Raw genomic sequence first — 22887 nt, forward strand, 5'->3', positions numbered from 1 at the left:
GGGTTCTTTGGAAGTTGGGACACTAATCCATTTTTTTTTGCATAAATATTTTAGGCCATGTACTCCTTCATATACAATTACCAATATCCTTATTAAAACAAAGCCTCCAAAAATAAAAAATAAAAATAAATAAAACAAAGCCTCCCCACCCACAAGAGCACCCTCTACAGGACCAGATCACGCAGCAACTAAGCTACCCCAAGCTAATGATGCCATGCCTTATTTATCAACTGAAATTTCAGGTCTCTTGTATAATGTTTGTTCTTTTTCTTAAGCTGATCTCCCCCTAACACATACATACACATTTACTTTCTTAATATTTCTCAAGTTTTATCTCATAAAATCAATGTCCCAGTTATGTAGAGTGAAAGGCTTAAAATGGTGCCTTTGAACTCTATAGACCTGGATTTGGACTCTATCTTCCTCCTTATCTGGCATATGATGCTGGACAAGAGGCTTAAACCCTCTGATCACTCTTTCCTTTCTGAAAGGGGATCATAATTTTTGTCAACCTCACAGATCAAAGTGCCACACAGTAAGTACCCTAGAAATGTTCATTGTAATTATCACCAACATATACATCCTCTGAAGAGAATGAATACATCCTCCCTCCAATTCATTCCATTTTGTTCAAATATTCAATAACAATTCTCTGTCTTCTCTTACCTCCTATCCTAATCATGTCATAAGGATGATAATGGTAACACTTGCATGTTAAGAAAAATAATGATGGTTTGTATGTAAGTAAAACAGATATCAGAAATATTCCATTTCTTCAGCAGGTGTTCACTGAGGTCATCCTATATGCCAGTATTTCCTATAGATGCAGAAGTGATGAAGATATTCTTCTGTAGTGCTAGAAAGAATGTTCTCATGACAGTATGATGAGTACATGAGGCAGGTTCAGGCTGAAGAGAGCAGAGAGGTCCCAACTTACATGAGTGGAAATGGGTCAAGATGTGCCTCTGAGGCCAAGACGTGAAGGAGAAAGAGGAGTGTATGAGGAGATTTTGTCAAGAAGGGTAAAAGGAGTATATTCTAGACAGAGGGAATGTCATGCAAATGCCATTTGGAATGGAATGCAAAGGAAAAAAGGAACATTCAGTAACTAACAGAGCAGTTCCATCAAGTTAGCACAAGAGTGGGAGGTAAGGAGTATAGGGGAAAGAGGCAGGCCCTCATATTGGGCACAGTGAAGGCCATGGTGAGCAGCTGGGCCTTTATCTTTGGTCATTGTGGGGCCATTGATGTTTTCTCACCAGGAAAGTTCTACTTTATAAGACCACATGGGCTACAATGTGAAGAATTCAAAAGGGACAAGAAAGGAGACAGTGTGTCTTGTTAGCAGCTGCAGCAGCAGCAGCAGAGAGAGATAGTCATGGCCAAATCTGGATTACTGGCATTGGTGGTGGAGAAAAGATTTGGATTTGAGAGGCCTTTAGACCTAGAACTTGGTGGTCTGCTCAAGAGCGTGGAGACAAGCTGCACACAGAAATATTGTTAACAAAGTATTGGGTTGCTGAGTGAGTCAGCTAACTACTTCTGGTGCAGAACCTCACATCCTCATGTCTTAGACTGTCCTTAACCTCCTCTCCATGGGACAGGGTTGGGTGGAATTGGCACCAACTATCTTGCTGTGGCCCCTGCACAAGCATCATGGAGTCTGTGGGCTCAAAGTGTGTCAGAGAGTGGGCATGTGGGTGGGCCATTTGCTATTCAGAAAGTGAGATCAGAGATTTGAAAGCCTGGCTCTCTGATGACTCAGGTGTTTTATGGAGTCTTCAGTGCTATTGTGAGGTAAAGCAATGGAGGATAAGGTGATTTCCACTTTTTTTTCCTTGTTGAACGAACTGCTCTGAATTTCCAGAGCTGGCATGATGCCAACTGCATTTACCTTTATTTAATCACTCAATAGACTCCTCTGCGAAAACAGGGGTAATTAGGCCCAAAATATATCACCCAGAGGCTTATTTTAATTACCCGAAATAAAAGCTAGATCCCAATTTCAACAAAATTACCAGATTGTTTTCCTTCCAAGAATTTCTGGCAGTGTTTAAGTTCCCTGGTTAATTCTCCCTATGAGATTGTCCATCCTCAGCACTAAGGAAGCCAGACACAGGGGATAGCCTTCTACAGAGCAGTCAGCAGCAGGATGCACTGTCCAGGGAAGGTTCCCTGAGATAGCCCCTCACCTACACAAGTGAGTCTGGAGAGTTTTCCTTGCATTGCTCCAAGACCAATGGCACAGAGCAACAGACACTCACTTTGATGTCAGGCATCCTCAGTTTATGTCCCATCTTGCCACTAGCTGTGTGACTTTGGCCATGATGCTTTCACCTTCTGGTGTTCAGTCAGCCTATTCTCCCAAACCATGGGATATGTAGTGATAATTACCTGTGAGGACTCAAAGATATGCTCTATCACACGGTAGTGATTTCCAATCCAACTTTTTTTTTAAACGTCTCTGCAGATTACAATCAATGCAATAATAAGCTCCTGTGTCACAGTTCAATTGGTAGCATGTTCTCTTTCTAATGGGCACATAAAATCATGGTGCATCTTACATTGAATAAAATATGACAAGTAGCAAATAGAAACCTGGTAAAATGTTAACTTCTCAGATTAAGTAGGGCTTTTGCCCCCCTTACTCTTTTGCTCTTATAACACAGCCTTCTTAAAAAAAAAAAAATATGCAGAAACTTCTACAAGAGCTTTTGGACTGGGCTGGAAAAACACCAGTGATTTCAGTCAATACATAATATTTGCAAGTATTTTGCATATATCACTGTTCTCTAATCTTATGCCTATGACAGACATCAGTAATTGGTACTTCTTTCCCTGAGATAAGATGTAGCCTTTGAGTCTTTCCAAGTGCTGTACTACAGGCAGCCATTACCAAGCCACCAGAGTTGGCACATGAAGCAAAATCTGTTTATGTCTCTGACTCAGGATCTTGGAAGATGGAAAAAGAGAATAGGCATTGGCCAAATCAGAAACCTTAGATATATGAGAAAGATCTCAAAAATGATACAGTTCATTGCACAGAAGAAACCAAGGTCTATAGGGATATAGGGACACTGGCATAAAGTCACAGAGCCAACTCTGGAGGACACATATGGAAAATTTCTCCGGTTCACTCTTAAAGACAGAGAACAAACTGGTGGTTGCCAGAGGGGAGGTGGGTAGGGGTATGGGTGAAATAGATAAAGGGCATTGAGAGTGCACTTACTTTGATGAGCACTGAGTAATGTATGGGATTGTTGAATCACTGTATTGTACACCAGAAACTAATATAACACTGTATTTAATTATATTTAAATTAAAAAAAATTCTCCTGTTCTCTCTTATCCAAATTGTCCTTTCCACCAAACTATGCTGCCTTTCTCAGCCTCAAAGTCAAACTCCTTGGTAACTATAGTAAATAAATGTACATCTGATTAATTGGACTCTAGCAAAGAGAGTGCAGCAGTCATGCAAAAGTTTTTTTGCTTTTGTAAAATTTCTTTTTGCTCATTTGTCACCATCAACAATTCATTGTTTAGGCAAGCAATTTACAGAAAAAATCAGGAGTGGTTATTTCCAGCAAATGACAATTACAATGTACTGTGCACAAGAAGTGATCCATCCTAGCCCTATGGTTCCTGTAATTTTAATAGCTAACACCTTTCATCATAATGTTCCTATTCATACAAATAAAAAAAAGTAAAGTCACTATTTAATCCTGCATAATGACATGCTAACAACCAGCTACCCCCCGTCCACTCAAGGTCCACTCAGGATTTCAGAAGTAGTAGGCCCGTCTGCTGTTTGCCATAAATATTTGTTGTTTAATATTCCCAAGCAATGGAAACTGACCAATAAAAACTGTATCTGGAAAATTGAAAGTGATGGCTGGAATGGGGCTCTCTACTTCTTGTCAAATTTCAATTTGAAATTAAATTGGGGCCTTCAGCACTAAGACAGGGACTCCTGACCTCTGAGTAATTACTTTCCAACATCTTTTTTTTTTTTTTTTTAATTTGGAGGAGATACTTCTAGTCTAAGAAGTGCTGGAAAGGACTATTTTATGAAAATGAAGCTACATCTTAAGAAAAACCTGCTTATTCCTTCTAGTTCAGGCACGTTCCTATTCCTAGTGAGGTATGCTTTTTACACACCTCCAGTGCTCCCCACTCAGCACTCTTGTTGTAGTAATTATACCAACAAACTCAAGAGTCACTGAGACTAATGACATAGCTTGCAACTTAGAACCTCTGCAAAGCTCCTGGAATCAGTCCAGCAAAAAGGGAAAGTATGAACAGGCAATTCCTTATATTGCTCCCATACTCCCTGGGATATGGGTTCCTGATACCTAAGGAAAACATTCTTCGGAGAAGGAAAAGTATTCCAAACCGAGAGAAAGACATATACAAATACATGAAGGAATAACACAGCACTTCTAAGGATTATTTCACTCATTTGCTTAACAAACATTTATTGGGTACCCACAGTATACCAGGCACATTGCCAGAAGCTGAGGATAAAAGAATAAAACATGATCCCTGCCCCCAAAAGAACATCCACAGAATGTAGGGAGGCTGGACCACAGAGACAGAAAATAACCCTATAATGGACAAAGTACAATAAGCCCAATAACTGAGAGTGTACAGAGGCTCTGAGACAAATGGGGGAGTCAGGCAATTGGGGATCGAAGCCATAGGTGCAGAAAACAGCAAGATTTAGTGGGAGGCTAGAAAGGCAGGCAGGTGAGTAAGAGGGATAAGTCAAGGGTAGCTCCTCTATAGTTCCAGGAGGTCAGTACCATAAACTGGGGTCCTAAATGAAGGGAGAGTGTGGAGCAGGCTCCAGAGGGCTGGTGATAAGTTGTGTTTGGGACATAATGAGTCCGAGGTATTTGAGAGACATCCCATCGAAGGAGGTCATGGTTTTCTCAAGCCAACTCATTTCTGAGTCTTTGTGCTGAATATGTAAGAAGTCCTCATAAAATAGTGAATGAATAAATAAATGAATATTATATACAAGAAACACAAGTGCAAATGCTTTTCATGTGTTATTTTATTTAACTCCCATAGGAGCTTTATGAGGAAGGTCTATTTTTACCCCGTTTTATAGAAAGGTCCATGCCTTAAAAGTTCTGTGGTATAAGAGAGGACCTATCTTTGGCAAGTTCATAGATAGAAGTGTCTCAAAAAAATAAATAAATAAAAGAAAAGGAGAGAGAGGGAGAATACATAGAAAGATGTTCATTATTATTAGTCATCAAATTAAAACCACAATGAGACACCACTAGAATTGTTATAAATCCATTAGAATTGTTAAAATCTGAAAGACTGACAATATTAAGTATTGGTGAGGATGAAGATAAACTAGAACCCTGATATTACTTATGGGAATATAAAATGGCCACTATGGAAAACAGCTTGGTAGTTTCTCATAAAGTTAGATATACACTTCCTATTTGTCCTAGCAATTCCATTTCTAGATACCTACACAAAAGAAATTAAAACATGTTCACACAAAGTTTGTTATGTGAATATTCAGAGCAACATTATTTCTAATAGCCAAAAGTTGGAAACAATTCAAATATCTCTCAACTAGAGAATGGATAAACAAAGTGTGACATAGTTGTACAGTGTAATACCATTCAGCAATTAAAAAGGAATGAAGTACTGATACATCCTAAAATATGGATGAACTTCAAAAACAGTATGCTAAGGAAAGAAGCCAGACACAAAAGACGTCAAATTTCATGATTTCACTTATATGAAATTTCCAAAAAAGGCAAATCTATAGAGACAGGGAGTAGAGGAGTGGTTGCTTAGGGCTGGGATAGAGGTTGGAGATGGGATGGGATGCAGACAGATTGCAAATGGAACTTTCAGCAATGAAGGAAATGTTAGCAACTGATTTACAGTCCTGGTTGCACCACTATACATTTACTAAAACTCATCAAACTGAATACTTAAATGGGTTAAAATTTAAAGCATGTAAATTTCACTGCAATGAAACTAAAAGAATGAAAAGAAAGAAAGTGAAGAAGAAGAAGAAGAAGAAGAAGAAGAAGAAGAAGAAGAAGAAGAAGAAGAAAAAGAAAGAAAGAAAGAAAGAAAGAAAGAAAGAAAGAAAGAAAGAAAGAAAGAAAGAAAGAAAGAAAGAGAAAAGCAAGCAAGCTGTGTAATTTAGAAGTGGTAGGGAGTTCCTGACCAGGTTGGTGAGATTTGAGCAGCTTCCTAAGGGGTGAATTTATGCTGGATCCTGAAGACTAGGTAGGATTCCAACAGATTGAGGTGGCACACTAAGGAATTCCAGACAAAGAAAGTGGCATGAGGGGGGATCCCTGGGTGGCTCAGCAGTTTAGCGCCTGCCTTTGGCCCAGGGCGCAATCCTGGAGTCCTGGATGGAGTCCTGCAATCGGGCTCCCAGCATGGAGCTTGCTTCTCCTTGCCTGTGTCTCTACACCCCCCCCCCCATGTCTATCATGAATAAATAAATAAAATCATTAAAAAATATTAAAAAGAAAAAGAAAGTGGCATGAGTGAGAAAACACCAGGCCTGTTTGGGCAATATCCAAACATCCACTTTGGCTGAATATTTGGATGGAAAACAGTAGATGAAAAAGCTGAGAAATGTGGTTGTGGCCAGATCACAGAAGCTGAGAATGGTTGGGCTAGTGCATTTAAGACTTAATTTTGTAGACAGTGGGGACCCACAGAATATTCCAGAATAGAGTAGAGTCCTGGCAAAGATGAAGGGGGCAGCAGTGAGGAATGTGTACTGGAAAGGAGAGTAACCAGGGCAGAGCATTGAATGAAAGTCTCAGACAACAGGCCACAGTGCTTGAGGGCCAAACTATGCTCACTTGCCTGTGTCGTTAATGCAAAAGGACTTAAAGACACATTGTACCAGACAGAAAGGAAAATAATCAGACATCAGTTATTTGGCGCTTCCTATGATCCAGGCACTGTTTCAAAGGATGATTGTTTTAAAGGAGAGACAGAGAGTTAAGACCTGCTATATACAGAATAAGCCAAATGGATTGATCATCTTTGGGTCTGGCTCCAAAGAAAAGGAATAAAGATTAGGGAAATCATAAATGCTTATCTAAAGGGTGTTATGGAAACCACAGATATGGAAGCTTGTAATTGAATAAGAAATGTAGATACTTCTAAGGTGGAAGGATGGGAAGTGAAACAAATGGCAAAGACCAATTTCCATGGCTATCTGCCACAGGAAGGCAGGAGCACCTGACCCTGCTGGCATTTTCTATGGATGTCACCACTGCTTTAAATGTACACAGTATACATTAAGTAAACATGCATTGACATGACTGAACAGAACCAAATGGGCCTAAAGAAAATTGCTACACTCCGCTCCTTCTCGGGATCAAATCCTTGCCCAACTATAACACTCAATGCCTTATGTTCTGTATCCATGAAGCAGGACTGTAGTGTATCAACAATCAACGTTCCAAACCTCACCAAGATCCCAAACTGGATTCCTGAAAGCTGAATCCAGCTGTTTGGGGCTCAGAGAATATTTATAAATATGTTTTTTATTAGCTGCCAACACTTAAATATCAGGAAATTTCATATTTTCAGTTTCTGTTGAGAAGTTGGGAATTCTGGCAACTGTATGACCCAATTCCAAATGGTATTAATCAATCACAGCTGAGAAACATTTGTCCTCATTAAGCATTAGAGTCCCTGTCTGATATACTTCATTCATTCATTCACTCATTCATTCAACAAATATTTATCAAGTACCCACTATATGCAGGGCACTATTGAAGGGTCAGGAGATACAAATGAACAAAACCAATGAAGTCCTTATATTCTGGAGCTCATATTCTTACAAGGAGAGCAAGACAATCAATCAAGGGATATATTCATATTTCAGGTGGTGATAAGTATTAAGAAACAAGTTATGTGTAGAGATTAAAAGAGGATGGAGAGGTGCTGGATATTTCAGACAGGGTAATCAGGGCAAGGAAGTCTTGTTAATTAGGTGACATCTGAGCCACGATCTGATTTACATGAGGAAAAAAGCCCTCAGATCTGAGGAGAAGATAGGTCAAGCTGAAGGAACAGAAAATATAATCATGTTTTATGTGTGGGAGAAATGGGGCAGAGGGCACTTCAGGCCTTAACGATGGTTTGGATTTATTTCAAGTGAGATGGGGAACGACTGGTGACTTTGAGCAGAGGAGGGACACAGATGAATATACTCATTTACATTGGTAACTGGCCCCTGTAGACATTGTTTCTGGCCCATGGTTTAAAGCAAGATGGGGAAAGGCTAAAGGGTCAGAGATGGACTCTGTCTGGAGAGAGAAAATAATCAGACTAATGAGGCAGGAATCTCCTGATCTTCAGAATATAGCATTTGTGCAAAAGGCTAACCCAAAACTTAGCAGTGACTTGAATTAACTAACATCTGTGGACAGAGTTACTATACAATGAATCTGCTTAGAAAAAGAAGCTCACAGGACTCTGAGAGAGGTGGATGTGAATGTGGAGAATTCTCTCCGGCCCACTTACAAACAGCTTCTCTCAGTCGTCCGCCTTTACCAGTGACATCCCAACCCACTGGTACACTCAACTTGGTGGACAAGTCTTAAGTTTTGTTTTGTTTCAGGAACTTGAGCTAACTCTCATTTTATCCCAACTCAGATGAGAAAAAATCTATCATATTCTAAAACAAAGATCAATTGGCACCAGGTGTCGGACATGACCTGGCATTCCAGAAAATCCATTCCTTGACCCTGAACAGTTTGAAATGTTTGACAAGAGGAAGAGAACTACTCACAATCAGAACATGATCCCGCCCCATCGTGATGACCGTCCGGTTCACTGTACGAAGAAGCTGGACCATGATTTCTTGGATATGGTGGTAGGTGAAGGCCTGTAACACAGAGACGTCTATATGACAACCAGACATTGTACTGCACATCTCTTCCAAAGAACATACAACAATGGTCAGACATGGTGATCACCAAGACCTCTACCACCACTACCACCAGTGCCAACACCAGTACCACCACCATCATCATTGTAGTTGTTGTGATCATAATCCCACAGCCATCACCATCTGGCACAGGGCTCCAGGAATTTCACTAAATTTCGCTAAATTTTACTAAATATAAGGTAGGGATTAAGAGCTTAAACTCTGGAATCAGAAACTTTTGTTTTAGATTACAACTGCAGAATTATTGTGCTATTGGCTACTTCTCTGAATCTTGGTTTCTTCATAAGTGTAACAGTCAGAATCTGACCTGAATAAGAAGGGAATTTGCTGCAGGAAATTGGTTATAAGGGTGATGAAAAAGCTGAGTCACAAAACAAGATAACCTAGGGATTAGCAATAGAAGGAAGTCGCTATTACCGCTGAGCTAAAGGGACAAGTAGAGAAGGCAGTGTTTCTGGAGTCCGGGCGTGGGCTTATGTGATGGAAACTATAGCCAAGGGAGAGCCTATATAGTAGAAGCTACATGATCTATCTTGGGGGAAATCCATGGTGAGCCTGGTTGTAATATTTATAGGGTGCTACCCACTTTAAATACAAAGCCTCTGAATCTTGGTTAGAACTTGCCAATGCCTTTTGAGGATTTGCCATGATGGGCAAGGGTTTCAGGCATATTTATAGAGCAGATTCACTACATTCTCAAATCCTTTAACTAGCATACCCTTAAGGCACAGTATTTCATCTATGCACTCCTAGGAGGGTGGTCATGGCTAAGTGGAAAGGCTTTAGGATTTTAAGATCAGCCACTCTAGGTCTGAATCCCAAGTCTGCCCTTACCAGCTGCGTGTTCTCACTTATAACTTAACCTCTCTGAGCCTCAACTTCGTCATCTACAAATTATGGAAGGTTTTCTCACTAGTCTTTCAAGATTGATATGGACTTAAAACTGACATATGTAATTCTGGAACAATGAACTTGCCTTATATCACTGCACGAGATTCTGTGGGTCTGAGAACTAGCCTGGGCATCACTAATTTCTGAATTTTATGTAGGTTATTCTGATGGCTGAGAATCGTGACACAACACACTATGAAGCCCTGGAAATGCAAGCTGGAATTTGGGAACAGCCTATGTCTCCAGGACCCAGTCAGAGCCTGACATAAACAAAATGTTTAAGAAATATGGTGGCTTAAAAAGCAGATTATTATTCATAGTCATTCATAAGCACCTCATTAACCTTTGCTACATTCAACTCAACTGTATTTCGTCTCTTAATGTAATCAAAGAAAGGAAAATAGACTCACAGTCAGGGGAGGGCAGGAAAAAGAAAGAAAATGAGCTTATTAAAAAGCCCCCCTCCCCTCCAATGTGACTATTGTCATCCAAAGATAAATAACCCAGAGTTTGCTTCCTTCCTCTCTCTGCCCCACACTTGCTTTTTCTACACTTTGGCCATAATCCCAGATTCTCCAGCCCTCTGGAGCTCACCAGTAAGACTTCCATCACAGCATATATTTCATAGAAACAAGTTCTCATGCTCCATTCGGTCCCACAAGACCTCAATCTCTTGTAAAATTCTCTTGCTAGATTAGGTGAGCTCCCACCACCCCCACCACCCAGCCCTTTCCCCACATCTGCTCAGGGCTAAGGGAAAGAACATCTCCCTTCACTTCTCGGCTGCCACTCAGCATCTCTCCTGACTTCCTTCTCCTCTATTTCTTCAAGCCTTTTTACTGACTTACAATCTCGTACCTCTTACATTATGTGACTCTGATGCCTACGGTAATAACAATAATGCTAACATTTGTGAGTGCTTACTAAATACCTGGCACCTTGCCAAACACTTTACCTCCTCTCACAAGATGAGCAATATTATAATCTGCATTGTTCCCATGTGGAAACTGAAGCCCAGAAACGTTAAATCACTTGTCCAGAGTCACCCAGCTAGAAATTTAGGGAACAAGGATTCAAACCCAGCAACCTGGCTTCAGAGCTTACTCCTGAGTCAGGAGTAAGCTCTGAAGCATACAGAGCTTATGTATGCCAGACATACAGGCAGCCTGGAACAGGAACACAGATCTCTGGTCGCTGCTTTGTGGCCTTGTCAGTCTCTACCAAGATAGATAAACCCTGACTTCAACTAAGCCAACTTCCAACTGCCTTCAGTGACTTCTGATCTTTTCTTTCCCTTTTAGAAAATCTTCACTGCTATGTATTCATGACTCCCTTATCTTCTCTGCGTTCATTTGCAATTTCATCAATCTAAGCCCACTGCAAATTTATACAATGGTTTCTATTTGATGGTATTTTTTTTTTCCAGGATTACATCTCTTCCTTTACCAACAGAGATAATATAACCCCTTTTCTCTTGACCTCCTGCCCCCTGCTTCTTTTAAATAGCCATTTCATCTTAGTCCAAAGAGCGGCAATTAGACGGCTCAGGAAGTTTGGTATTTAAAAGTGTAAAATTGTCAAATTCAATTCATTTCACTCTTAAAGCTCCCAATATGAGAGGTTGTATAGCAGAGTGTTTTTTTGGATCAGACAGACTTGAGTTTGAATCTCAGTTTTGCTCATTTGAGCTGGGTGACCTTGGGCATACAACATCTTTGTATGAGTTTCAGTTTCTTTATAAAATGTGGCAAACAATAGAAACCTCAAAGTACTGGTTTGAGGAATAAATAAAGTAATGCAGGTAAATCCCTTGATACCAAGGGTTGGTACATAGTAAGCCCTCAATAAGTGGTGGCCGCAATTCATATTCCCCTGGGTCTGCATCAGCATTTTGCCTGGGTTTCCAGATTCTCAGCACGTAGCAGAAAATGCAGTACAAGGCAATACATAATCTAAACTCTGGATGATATCGAAATGTCACCCAAAAAATGTATAGCATATATGCAAATGGAAAACTTTCAAGATGATAAACCTGTGCTAAGCAGTAAAAATGCAGCCACAAATCACCTACTGTTAATTGCTCCAGTGCCAGACAAGTGGAGAGAATCTCTTGGAAAGTGTCTTCTGGGCTCAAACTAAACGGTGACTTATAATTGAAAAGACAAAGTCAGTCTTCCCATTATAGGCCTGGCAAAGAATTAATCCATCCGATCTAAACACACTGCAAATAGTAGTGATCTTTCTTTTTTAAATAATTATAGTCTGTGATATCTGGATGGAACTTGGAGTCCTTTCTTTAAATGAATTCTCATGCATAAGCCCAATATATAACATAGCAGGAGAGCTGGAAAGGGGGGGGTGCTTTATGTTTTACTTTAGGCCCTATGCCAGCCCTGGGACTTGTAGGATGCAATTCAGATCAACTAGTCTCCCACAGTGTTTCCAGATTAATAGAAATACCACATATGAGATGATTTTAAGTAATAATATACAGACACAGCATTTTCTTACATTTAATTAATTAGGCAAAAGGTGTCCCTCTTTTTAAATTTTTATCAACCCTTGTTTTGATGTCAAGTAGAAAAATGTCCCTTTGGCGCTAATATGTCTTTAACACCTCTCTATTTCATGCAAAGCTCTTTTTTTTAAACAGAAAAGTCCTCAGGTTAGAGCAAACAATACACAACAGCATCTAGTTAGAGCTTAATAACACTGTTTCGTGTCTAAAGTTATATTTATGATAAGTGTTTAGGAAAAAGATAAAAACTTGGAAATTAAGCAAAATGAGGATACATGATTTTTTAATAGAGTATTTGTGACTGCCTCAACTTGGCTGGGAAAGAAGAGGGGTGGTCTTCTTGCTTTCTCCAGCTATGTACTTTGATTAATCATCCACATCTGATTAGAAACCAGAAATGTTATAGTCCTGTCCAATTAGAGTTTAACTTGTAGAAAAATGACAAAGTGTTTATTTTATTTTATTTTATTTTATTTTATTTTATTTTATTTTATTTTATTATTATTTGCTGGTTTGCTAAAGGCTATATAGTTCTATTGATCCATAGAAAATTTGTTTTATATCTAAGGAAAATTGTATATAAGCATCTCTTCTCCCACAAAAAAATCAAGAATCCTAAATCCTTTTGACCAGTTCTCTCCTTGTTCAGCTCATTCCTTATGTATTAAATAAAAACTTTAACATGTGCTCACTATCTAATTGCAGAAGATATTTTTTAACCATTTGAGAATTCCACATTTATACAAGGGATACTGACCACTTAACAGATGGTGATATAAAATTTTGCTCGTTTTTATCAAAGTTACAAATCTATAAAGTTAAAAACCACAAATCTATAAAGTTTAAAAACATCTTCTAAGGTTCACTAACAAAAGAAAATGACCACAATGAAACAGAAGTCCCTCCTGTTCGCCTTGTCAGAGAAACTTCTTTACCTCTTTCAGCCAAGGTAGTTATTATTTTGTTATTTATTACCATGTTGCCGATAATATGCTTGTATTTATTCCTTTTTTAAACTATTTTTTTCTTGGGACACTTGGGTGGCTCAGTGGTTGAGCACCTGCCTTCAGCTCAGGGCATGATCCCGGGATCCCGGATCGAGTCCCACATTGAACTCCCTGCATGGAGCCTGCGTCTCCCTCTGCCTATGTCTCTGCCTCTCTCTGTCTCTCATGAATAAATAAACCTTTAAAAAAATAAACTATGTTTTCTCTTTCTGCTGTTGTTATCTCTGCACCATTAAAGACAAGGCTTCACTCTCTTTCCTCCCTTAGTCCCATCAATCACCGGCATGCTTCTCATGTCTCTTTCTCCCATACAATCATACCACAATTCTAGCCTGACCAATATTCAATGTTTATTTTGTAAACTATGACAAATTCCCATCTCTAGTACAACTTTTCATTCCCCAAAAGGAAAAAAAAAAAAGCTACTTGGGAAAAAAGAATCAAAAATTGTTTTTAGTTCTTTAAGTTTCTTTATACTACATTTTCAGATTCCTGATTGCCACTTCTTTTATTTTTCAAAATTCTATTTTTAAGTTTGCTTTGCCTCACAAAGTCTCTTTTCCTCCAAGTTGCTTCTCTCTTCTGTTTGCTTGTTTTGCACTCTCTTTTGTGTTCAAGTTTTTCCTTGTTCTCTGGAATGGGTGGATGATATGTTCATATATCAGGGTGGGTAACTCAAAGGCTGGTTACCAACTCTGAGCATGTGAGTTACAGTCTGTGGTTTGTGAGCTTCATCGTAGAGGGATCTAGTTGGAGAGTCTCAAATACCATATATACAAGTCTTCTTGTGCTGCTCAGATTCCACAGCCACGTAAGTATTCTCTGATCTCTCGTCTAAAGGGTTAAGCCCTGGCTGCAGTATTCCAGGAGCTGAGTTAGACAAAGGTGCTAGAGGCTTCCACTTCCAGGATGCGTACTCTTAAAACTTGTTTTGAGCATGGCATCATTGACTTTGACTATGCTGTTTCCTACTCCAGCCTTCTGGTTTATCTTTATAGAATAAACCTCTAGCAATTCTGCTACATGGAGTCAGGCTGCTGCTTTTCTTTTTAAGAGTTTGCTTGTTTATTTATTTATTTATTTATTTATTTATTTATTTATTGAGAGAGAGAGCATGTGTGTGAGAGAGAGATCATGAGCAAGGGGAAGGGATAAGGGAAAAGCAGACTCCCTGCTGAGCAGGGAGCCAGATCCCAGGACCCTGGAATCATGCCCTGAGCCGAGGGCAGATGCTCAACCACTGAGCCACCCAGGAACCCCAGGCTGCTTCTTAAACACCCTTGCAACTGGTTCTCCTTGTTAAAGCTCCTCTTCTTCATCCCACCTCCAGGGGCACACGGTACTACCATTTCCTGAAACTTGGGGGGAATCTTTGCTTTAGATTGAATGAGTTCCCAGCTTTCCCCACTGCTGGCTTATGAATGACCTTGCCTGGGTCTGCCAAGTGGTTTATTCCTTTCTCATATGATATCTACTTTCCTTTAGAAAACTCCTCTCACTTTCATTTCAGTACGTTTTCAAGAGGAAGCAAGATATGTAACTATGTTTACTATATTATCTTTACAGGGAAATCTACACCGAATTTTCATGTTCAAATGTTTATAAGTGAGCCAATTTCATTCGAAGTATTGCAAGTTCATGTGATGATGTTGAACAACAACAACAAAAAAGTGATTGTGTAATGCAAATGTCTTTGGTTTTGAAAATAGTTCTAGGTAACCCCTAACTTTATAGAAAGTTAAACTTCAGCATTGAGAAGGGAAGCGGTTGTGTGACCAGTAACAAGTAAAGTCATCAGAGCAAGAAAGAAAAAACAGTTCTCCTGAGCAGTGTCCAGCCAACTATTTTCTCCACTCCAGCACACAAGCAGCTTTGGTCCTTGTGTTCATGCCAAGGACAGTCCCAGCTCCTCCACCTGCTTTTTCTCTTAGTCTTTTTAGTACTAAGATGAAGATCTCAAGTTCACAATACAGAGTTAAATCCAAAGACTTCTTTTTTAACCAAAAAGAAATAATGCATTTTCTGACCATGGGAAACAATTACAATCTATGGCGGCTACTATTTTTCTCTGCTCTGTGTTTCTATGTAAGAGGTCTTTTAAACTTATTTCTGACCTCAAAGGGACTACAAACACTTACCTAGAAAGAAAATATCCTAACTTTCAAAAGATAGCAACAGTATCATATACAGCAGAGTCATTTCTTTCAATGGCCCCTTGAGGGAATGTGATTTTCTTATGAGTTCCGGGCTTAGCACTGTCTTCTTTCCTCTTGTTGGAACTAGTTTCCATTCTGAAAGGCTTGATTCTAACTGCACAACACCTCATTAGGTGAAGCAAGTGACAGAGGCAGCCAGGGACACAGAGAAGTGGGAATTGGGGATCAGTAAAGTTCAGCAGGGGGCTTTGTCATTCCCCATTACCTCTGCCTTTCCTACCCGCTAGGTGACTCCCATTTCCCAGGCAGGACTTAAGCAGTGGCTTCAGTTATAAGTGTCTCTGCACCATAAATTAGGCTTCTCAAGAAGGGGAGAGTTTGAGTTGGTGGCAGAAAGATATAATAAAAAGGAAAAGAAGATACAGGTTCTCATCTGACACTGCTATTACCAAACAATCTTGAGGTCATATTATATACCAGGAACCGTGCATATACACTTGACAGCTATAATCTTACTTTTTTTTCCCTAAAGATTTTATTTATTTATTTGACAGAGAGAGAGAGCACACAAGCAGGGAGGAGCTGCAGGCAGAGGGAGAGGGAGAAGCAGCCTCCCCACAGAGCAGGGAGACTGAGGTGGGGCTCGATCCCAGGATGCTGGCATCATGACCCGAGCTAAAAGTAGGCACTTAACCAACTGAGCCACCCAGGTGCTTTTACTCTTACCTTTTTAAAAACACCAATGAAGTCCCAGATGAACTTTGAAGATCAGAGAGGTTTAGTAACTTGCCGAGGCATTATCCACTCCTAAGTGGCTACACCTGAAACCAAGCTCAGTTCTGTCTAATTCGGTGCTCTTTCCAAAGCATGATGGTGGTGAGAGGTGAGGGTTCTTTAGAGTCCAGGCTTATAACCGACACTGCCTCCATCTTTTAGGATCACAGAAATGAATAGATCCAGCAGTACTTTGTAGATGATAAATCATTCCGCACATTTGTCCAAATTTAACAATAAGGCAAACATTTGTGTGCACAGCTGTTTATAGCATATTGTATTGTTTTTTTATATCCAAATGCAGCAAGCAAGATAAATGTCCCCAAATCTGGGATGCTATTATATAAATGACAGCTTATCCCTACAGTGGAGTAGGAGAAGGTAGATATGCCTTGATATGGAAAGGTATCTTTAATATACTTATTAAAAAGAGACTACAGAGCACCACACTAAGCCCATTTATGTTTTTGAAAAATATTTTTCTATGTCCCAAAAGTCTGTAGAAACCTACAGCAAGGGGCACCTGGGTGGCTAAGTCACTTAAACATCTGCCTTTGGCTTGGTTCGTGACCTCAGGATACTGGGATCAAGCCCCATGTGGGTCTCTCTGCTCAGTGGGGAGCCTCCTTCTCCCTCTCCCTCTGCTACTCCCCCTGCTTGTGCTTTCTTTCTGTCAAATAAATATATAAAATCTTAAAAAAAGGTATGGCTAACCATTAATAATGGTACCCCTGAGCAGAGGTAAGGAGAGATGTGAGGTTAAAGGGACAATTTTACTTACTGTGGCTTGTTAGAAATTTTCATAATAATTGTATATGATAATAAAGAAAATGAAACTATTTCCCAACTAGAAAAGAATGAAAGTCCGTCTACACACCCAAGGAATCACACTCACAGGGACTGAATGGAGACACAGCACAGCAGGGACCACAGTGTGTTGCAGGCAGGCCTGTGTAGAGGCAGGAGGGCCCTTCCTGTCCCTCAGACCTCCCACCTTATGCTGGGGCTGCCATGGAACCCTGATGCTCACAAACTGGAGTGATGTTGTCAGTGTTACTAAGCTGACGAAAGAGCTCTACAAAGTAACATGGGTTAACACTTTATAAAAGGCTCAACTATGAAATGTTTTATTCCATTTATCAAATGCTTTTAACTTCCATTTCCTGGAAGGTAGGGGAAAAAATCTACTTAAAGCAACCAGGGGAAACACACACACACACACACACACACACACACACATACACACACACACTCACACAAAACCATCACCTCCAACGACAACAAAAATTCCATTGTGCTTACAGAGAAATGCTGCTTTTATTCAGATCCCGTAAGTTGTTTTGTGGGGACTTTTATTAAAATACCCTGAAATCTCCACCCTGTAGCCTAGAGAGAAAAAAAATTAAGCCTTCAAGGTCTGTAGGTCTAATCTCTTAGCGCTGATGAATGCGGACTGGTTGGAGCCACTTATGAAGATGTTCCTCAGAGATGCTCTATTTTTGCATTTAGTTCTTCAAAATGGGAGGAGTCTATGCAATTGTATAAGGAGAAATGAGTAAAGAACACAACAAACAATTGTTGAATTCTTACTGTGTGCCAGGCAATGAACTGTGTGCTTTTTATTTATAATTTCAGTATGTCTTGGGAAAACCCTGGGGACAAGTATTACCCCATTTTAAGATATAAAATAAGATTCATTCTAATTATCGTTACCATTCAGTATTTATTGGACACTTCATATATGTCGTTTACTATAATAATAGTGCTTTATATCCACTACGTCATTTAATTCACAGAATAATCTTACCAATCTGCCACACTAGTTCTTCCTATGCTGCAAATAAGGTAATTCAAAGGTTTATGTAACTTGCCCTAAGTCATAGAATTATAACTGATGGAGGTGGATTTGAATGCATGTCTTCTTGGTTTCCAGGCTTCTGTGTTACATACACAGGTATTTTAGTAATTTTGTATGGTTTACAATATCTAAGTGTAACAAGTGAGATACATGTCCAAATGGCCCCGCAGCAATGGGCTCCTTTAAGATTGCCATTGTAGAAATGGAAGTGTGTGAACTTTTTGTAATATTTCAAAAAATTAATAAAAATTGTACACTCAACTCATCTTCAGTATTGCCACATGGGCTCATTAATTGCAGTGTCAAGATTTCTTGTTTGCATGAAGAAAAATTCCAGGTAAGCACCCTATTTAACTCTGCTGGTCAGAAAATTCAGAATGGTACTTATATATTATTACTTTTTTAAATGAGTAAACACATCACTTAATGTTTAATACATGCCTCTTGCTTGGAAGACCATGCATTTTAAACCAGGCATCCAATTAGAAATGAGTGAAAACTACCTTGTGGTGAAACGTTTGCTACATTTATCCAGATAGCCATTCAAAATGTGGTTTCTGTCTCTCCATGCCAGGACTCCCTCCACTACTCACCTCCTCTCTGTCCCCTCCATTGGCAACCCACCATTTGTCCTCTGTTTCCTTTGTTTCCTTTTGCTTTATCACCTCACTTCATCCCTAATGCCAGGATGGCTTCAGCCACAGAGAAGTTGCCTATGGAAATTACCTTGATTCTCCCCCACTCCAAATGATTTCTTAAATATATCTCCAACTTTTTATTGATATTTGAAGTTCTATGGACAGAATGTAATTCTTTGACTTGAGGCTAGTTCTCTCCTGTTAAAATATAGCTCTGATTGAAAGCATTAAAACATTAGAGTATAAGCCTCTCTGAGTTAAGAGTTATAACATATCCATTCCTATCGACACTGTTTCACTGTTGAATAATAGATTGTGCATCATCCCTGAATTCCTTGAGGATAGGGATTAAATCTGTCTTATTATTTTAGATTCAATACCTAACACAAATATCTGACATACAATAAGTAATCACCACCTCAATTTCATTTAACCAACCAATCAATTAATTATTTAATTAGAGACACTAATATGAAGTGTCAGCAAACTTGCAGAGATGTAAGGAGAGATTCTTAGATGACGGGATGGAATCAGAAGGGAGACTCTGGAAGCTTCTGGGCATGAACCTCCTCAACTATACTGGCAACACAGCTTGACCCCACACAAATGACTAAGGGGTTCTTGGACAGAAGAAAAGAAGAATCAAAAAATAACACAATCTTCTACCCTCCTTCCTACAGTGAAAATACCCCTAATCACTCAGCCATCCTCCAGAGAAAGAACATAGACATCAGACAGCTCATTCAATGATGATTGATCTAGTTTCCTCAGCAGGATCTCCCCAAATCAAAATTCTATTGTCCTATTTATTTTTTATTTTCTATTTTTTGTAAAATGGAGTCTCTCCTCCCAATTCAGGTAGTATATCTCATAAAACATCCCACTATCCTATGCCTCGGCCCAAACTCAGAGCCCACTCTCACTGACAAGTCTTCTTAGGATTCTATCACACCAGAATCTTTAGAAAAATTACCATCAACATGAAGCTTTAAAATCTTACTCTCCAACCTCTTCTCCTTTGCTGGGAAATTATGGAGAAAGTAGGCCAATCTAAAATGTAAGAGAGTTGACCAGAAAAGAACAATAAATCTGAGGAATGAATGTGAATCTTCTGATCTACATGTGAAGTTACACAGACATCAATGCTGTTCTTTCCACTTAGATTGGATATAATTAAAACCCTCTCCCAGAATCACATCTCAGAATAAGCAATAGAAGCTTTGCATCTCTCCATGGTGCTGATAAAATCACTGCCTTCTAGAATCAGGGCATTTCTCCTCATCTTAAGTCTCTCTCTCTATATATATATAGAGAGAAATATATATCAGATCCATATAAATATATATATATTTATCCATATATATTCAGATAAATAAATAAATAAATATATATATATATATATATATATATATATATATATATATATATCTCCCCTCACTACCAGAGTATGTGTCTGCTTTATTTATTTATTTATTTAGATTTTATTTATTTATTCATGAGACAGAGAGAGAGAGAGGCAGAGACACAGGCAGAGGGAGAAGCAGACTCCATACAGGGAGCCCCACATGGGACTCATCCCCAGCCTCCAGGATCATGCCCTGGCCTGAATGAAGGTGGCGCTAAACCGCTGAGCCACCTAGGCTGCCCTGTGTCTGCTTTAATGTTGATAAAACATATGTAATTTATTTCACTGTTCCCTAATTGTAAGGATGATTTCAATATATTTTTACGGTTCTATCACATGTTTAACATTTACTATCACTCCTGCCCAACTCATATTGGAAAGTTTAGGTTGTGTGTTCCCTCCTCTCACACTATCTCTCTGTGACCAACCTATATACTTATCATAAGTTTGGAAGAGGAAGAACTAGTCTATTTTCTGACTTATTATAAATTTTCCAATTTGATCTATGGTTTCTGGTGGTGTTTGTAGGTGAAAATATGGCCACTTTATTTCCCATTGTCCATAATATACTCAGGACCACCATTTATAATCCATAGCTCTGATCTTTCCCTTACCAGTTGTAAATAGGAAAGCTTTTCCTCTGAATGTTCAGCTCCTTTATATTCTTAGCCAGTGACAACCCAGCCTAAGGGGTTAGTGTAACCAACTCATCTTGAACCAGATCCATGTGTTTATTCCTAGAAGTACATTAAGAGTTTCTTTCCAATCAGTTTGTAGCATCTTGAATAGTATTCTGCTCCCAGTGTTCCTGGAATGGGATGAATTTAGAACCTAAACATTGAGTTGCTGCTCCACCCCAAACTCCTATCCTACAAAATGAGATAGCCAGAGTAACATTCTTTATCATTCAATATCTCCAGAAACACTCTTCGAGCATCCACTTTACTAGTTCATAATAATGGCTGCATTTCTGGAATAACCTGGGGACTTTCTAAATATATAAATATTTTCATGCCCAGGTTCTACCCCAGACTAACGACTCTAAATATTCAGGGCTAAGGTCCAGACATTGCTGTTTTTTGAAAGCTCTCCATGTAATTCTGATATGCAGTAAGAACTGACTATCATTGACTGACTAGATATCATGCTCTGTCCTGAAAGCTGGGGATTCAGAAACCGAGAAAGCCAGGCCCTTCTTTCAAGAAGTCATAGTCCATAGGCAGGATATGGCTAGGGAAGAACCATGCAGTGAAGAAAGGACCATAACAGTGCTAACACAAAGTGCTAAGTAAATCCAGAAAAAAAGACAAAAAAGGGAATGTGGGAAGATGTCCTGAGGAAGGTGCTATCAGAACTAGTAGGAAAAATGTGCACCTGATATGCTCTTTGCTATAATAAGTAGGGCCTTATAATAAGAATGATTTCTCTAATAAGAGTATAGCCTACTAACACATAATGAACACTTATATATTATTCCAATTCCTTTCCCTTGGCCTGTGTCAAGGCTTACCTTGCTCACATTGAGTCTTGGATTCCTACCTGATCCCTAGAATTCGGATTATGATATTCCCATAATTACGATGTCTTCATGAAGCAGAGTTCACCACATCTTAGCCTTGGACTGTGGGCTGCTCCTTGAGGAAGTTCAGTCCTTTGAGTCTGGTAATGTTATATTTCTTCCAGGCACTGACTCAGCCATTCTAATCATCTTTGGCCAGCTCATCCCTCCCACAGAAAGTAACCAGATGGGTTTTTGCCTATGTTTGAGATGCCCTTCTCTCCCTGGTCGCCTGCCAATCTCCTCCACATTCAAAAAACCTCAGCTCAATCATCACCTTTGGGAAGCCTTTTCTCACTCAACCTCTAAACCCCCACTTCATCCCAAGTAGGGTTGGTTGTTGTACTTTTTGAGTTCTGGCAAAACCTATTCAATATTTTCTGGAACTAAGGTGCCACGTCTTTCAATTTTGAGTGTCCAAAGAGTAGCACCCACTTGACACAGTGGAAGGACTAAGTACATGCAAAACATGTGAAATTAATGTGTCAAAGGATGGATGGATGGCTGGGATAGATGGATGGAAGGACAAATAGATGGATGAATGATATTGCCTAAATTTATTATATCTAATCAATTCAGATGATAATGCAAAATAAGAGATATTCTATGTTATCTATTCTCAGAAAGCAAAGAGACGAGTTATTTTCTTTCTTTTTCTTACATGTACTGTCTTTCTTTTCTTCTTTCACTTTTCACCCTGTAACCAAGGGGATGTGGTATTGTAACTTGTCTTCCAGAGTAAGTTTCAAGTAGATAATAATTAGTCTTCTGGGGGTATTTTGGAAGATTATGACTACTCCTCTCCAACCTTCCCTGATTGTGTCATTCTTTGCCCCTAGATATGAAAGCATTTCCTCTGCTCCCTAAAGACTCACTGTATTCACTTTTCAGAGGTTGCTTTCAGACCCCGCTTATCAGATTTGTAGTGCCTCTGCATGAGTTTCTTTGAGGCATATCTGCCCTTTATTACCTACCCACAGCCACAGTGACACTTGTCAAGCCAGAGGAAGACACAAACAATACCAGCCTTGCCTTCATTTTTACATTGCCAATCCTTCACAAAAATGTATAGGATAAATTATAATGTCTAACAAAATCAACTACCTCTTTTATCCCCC

General features: G+C 39.3%; 2 protein-coding genes across 2 annotated transcripts in view; one reads left to right on the forward strand and one right to left on the reverse strand.

Annotated features, from left to right (window-relative positions):
• The window catches only part of DOCK2 (dedicator of cytokinesis 2), a 397914-nt gene that overhangs the window by 215015 nt on the left and 160012 nt on the right, over positions 1-22887 (reverse strand). Inside the window, exon 27 of the mRNA XM_025434190.3 lies at positions 8806-8901. Coding sequence (XP_025289975.1) covers positions 8806-8901 — 96 coding nt within the window. The remainder of the gene's footprint in view (positions 1-8805; positions 8902-22887) is intronic.
• Positions 1-22887, forward strand: part of INSYN2B (inhibitory synaptic factor family member 2B) — a 150567-nt gene that overhangs the window by 123230 nt on the left and 4450 nt on the right. The window lies entirely within an intron of this gene.

Source organism: Canis lupus, chromosome 4 (assembly GCF_003254725.2).
Source record: "Canis lupus dingo isolate Sandy chromosome 4, ASM325472v2, whole genome shotgun sequence".
In the NCBI taxonomy this organism is placed as follows: Eukaryota; Metazoa; Chordata; class Mammalia; order Carnivora; family Canidae; genus Canis; species Canis lupus.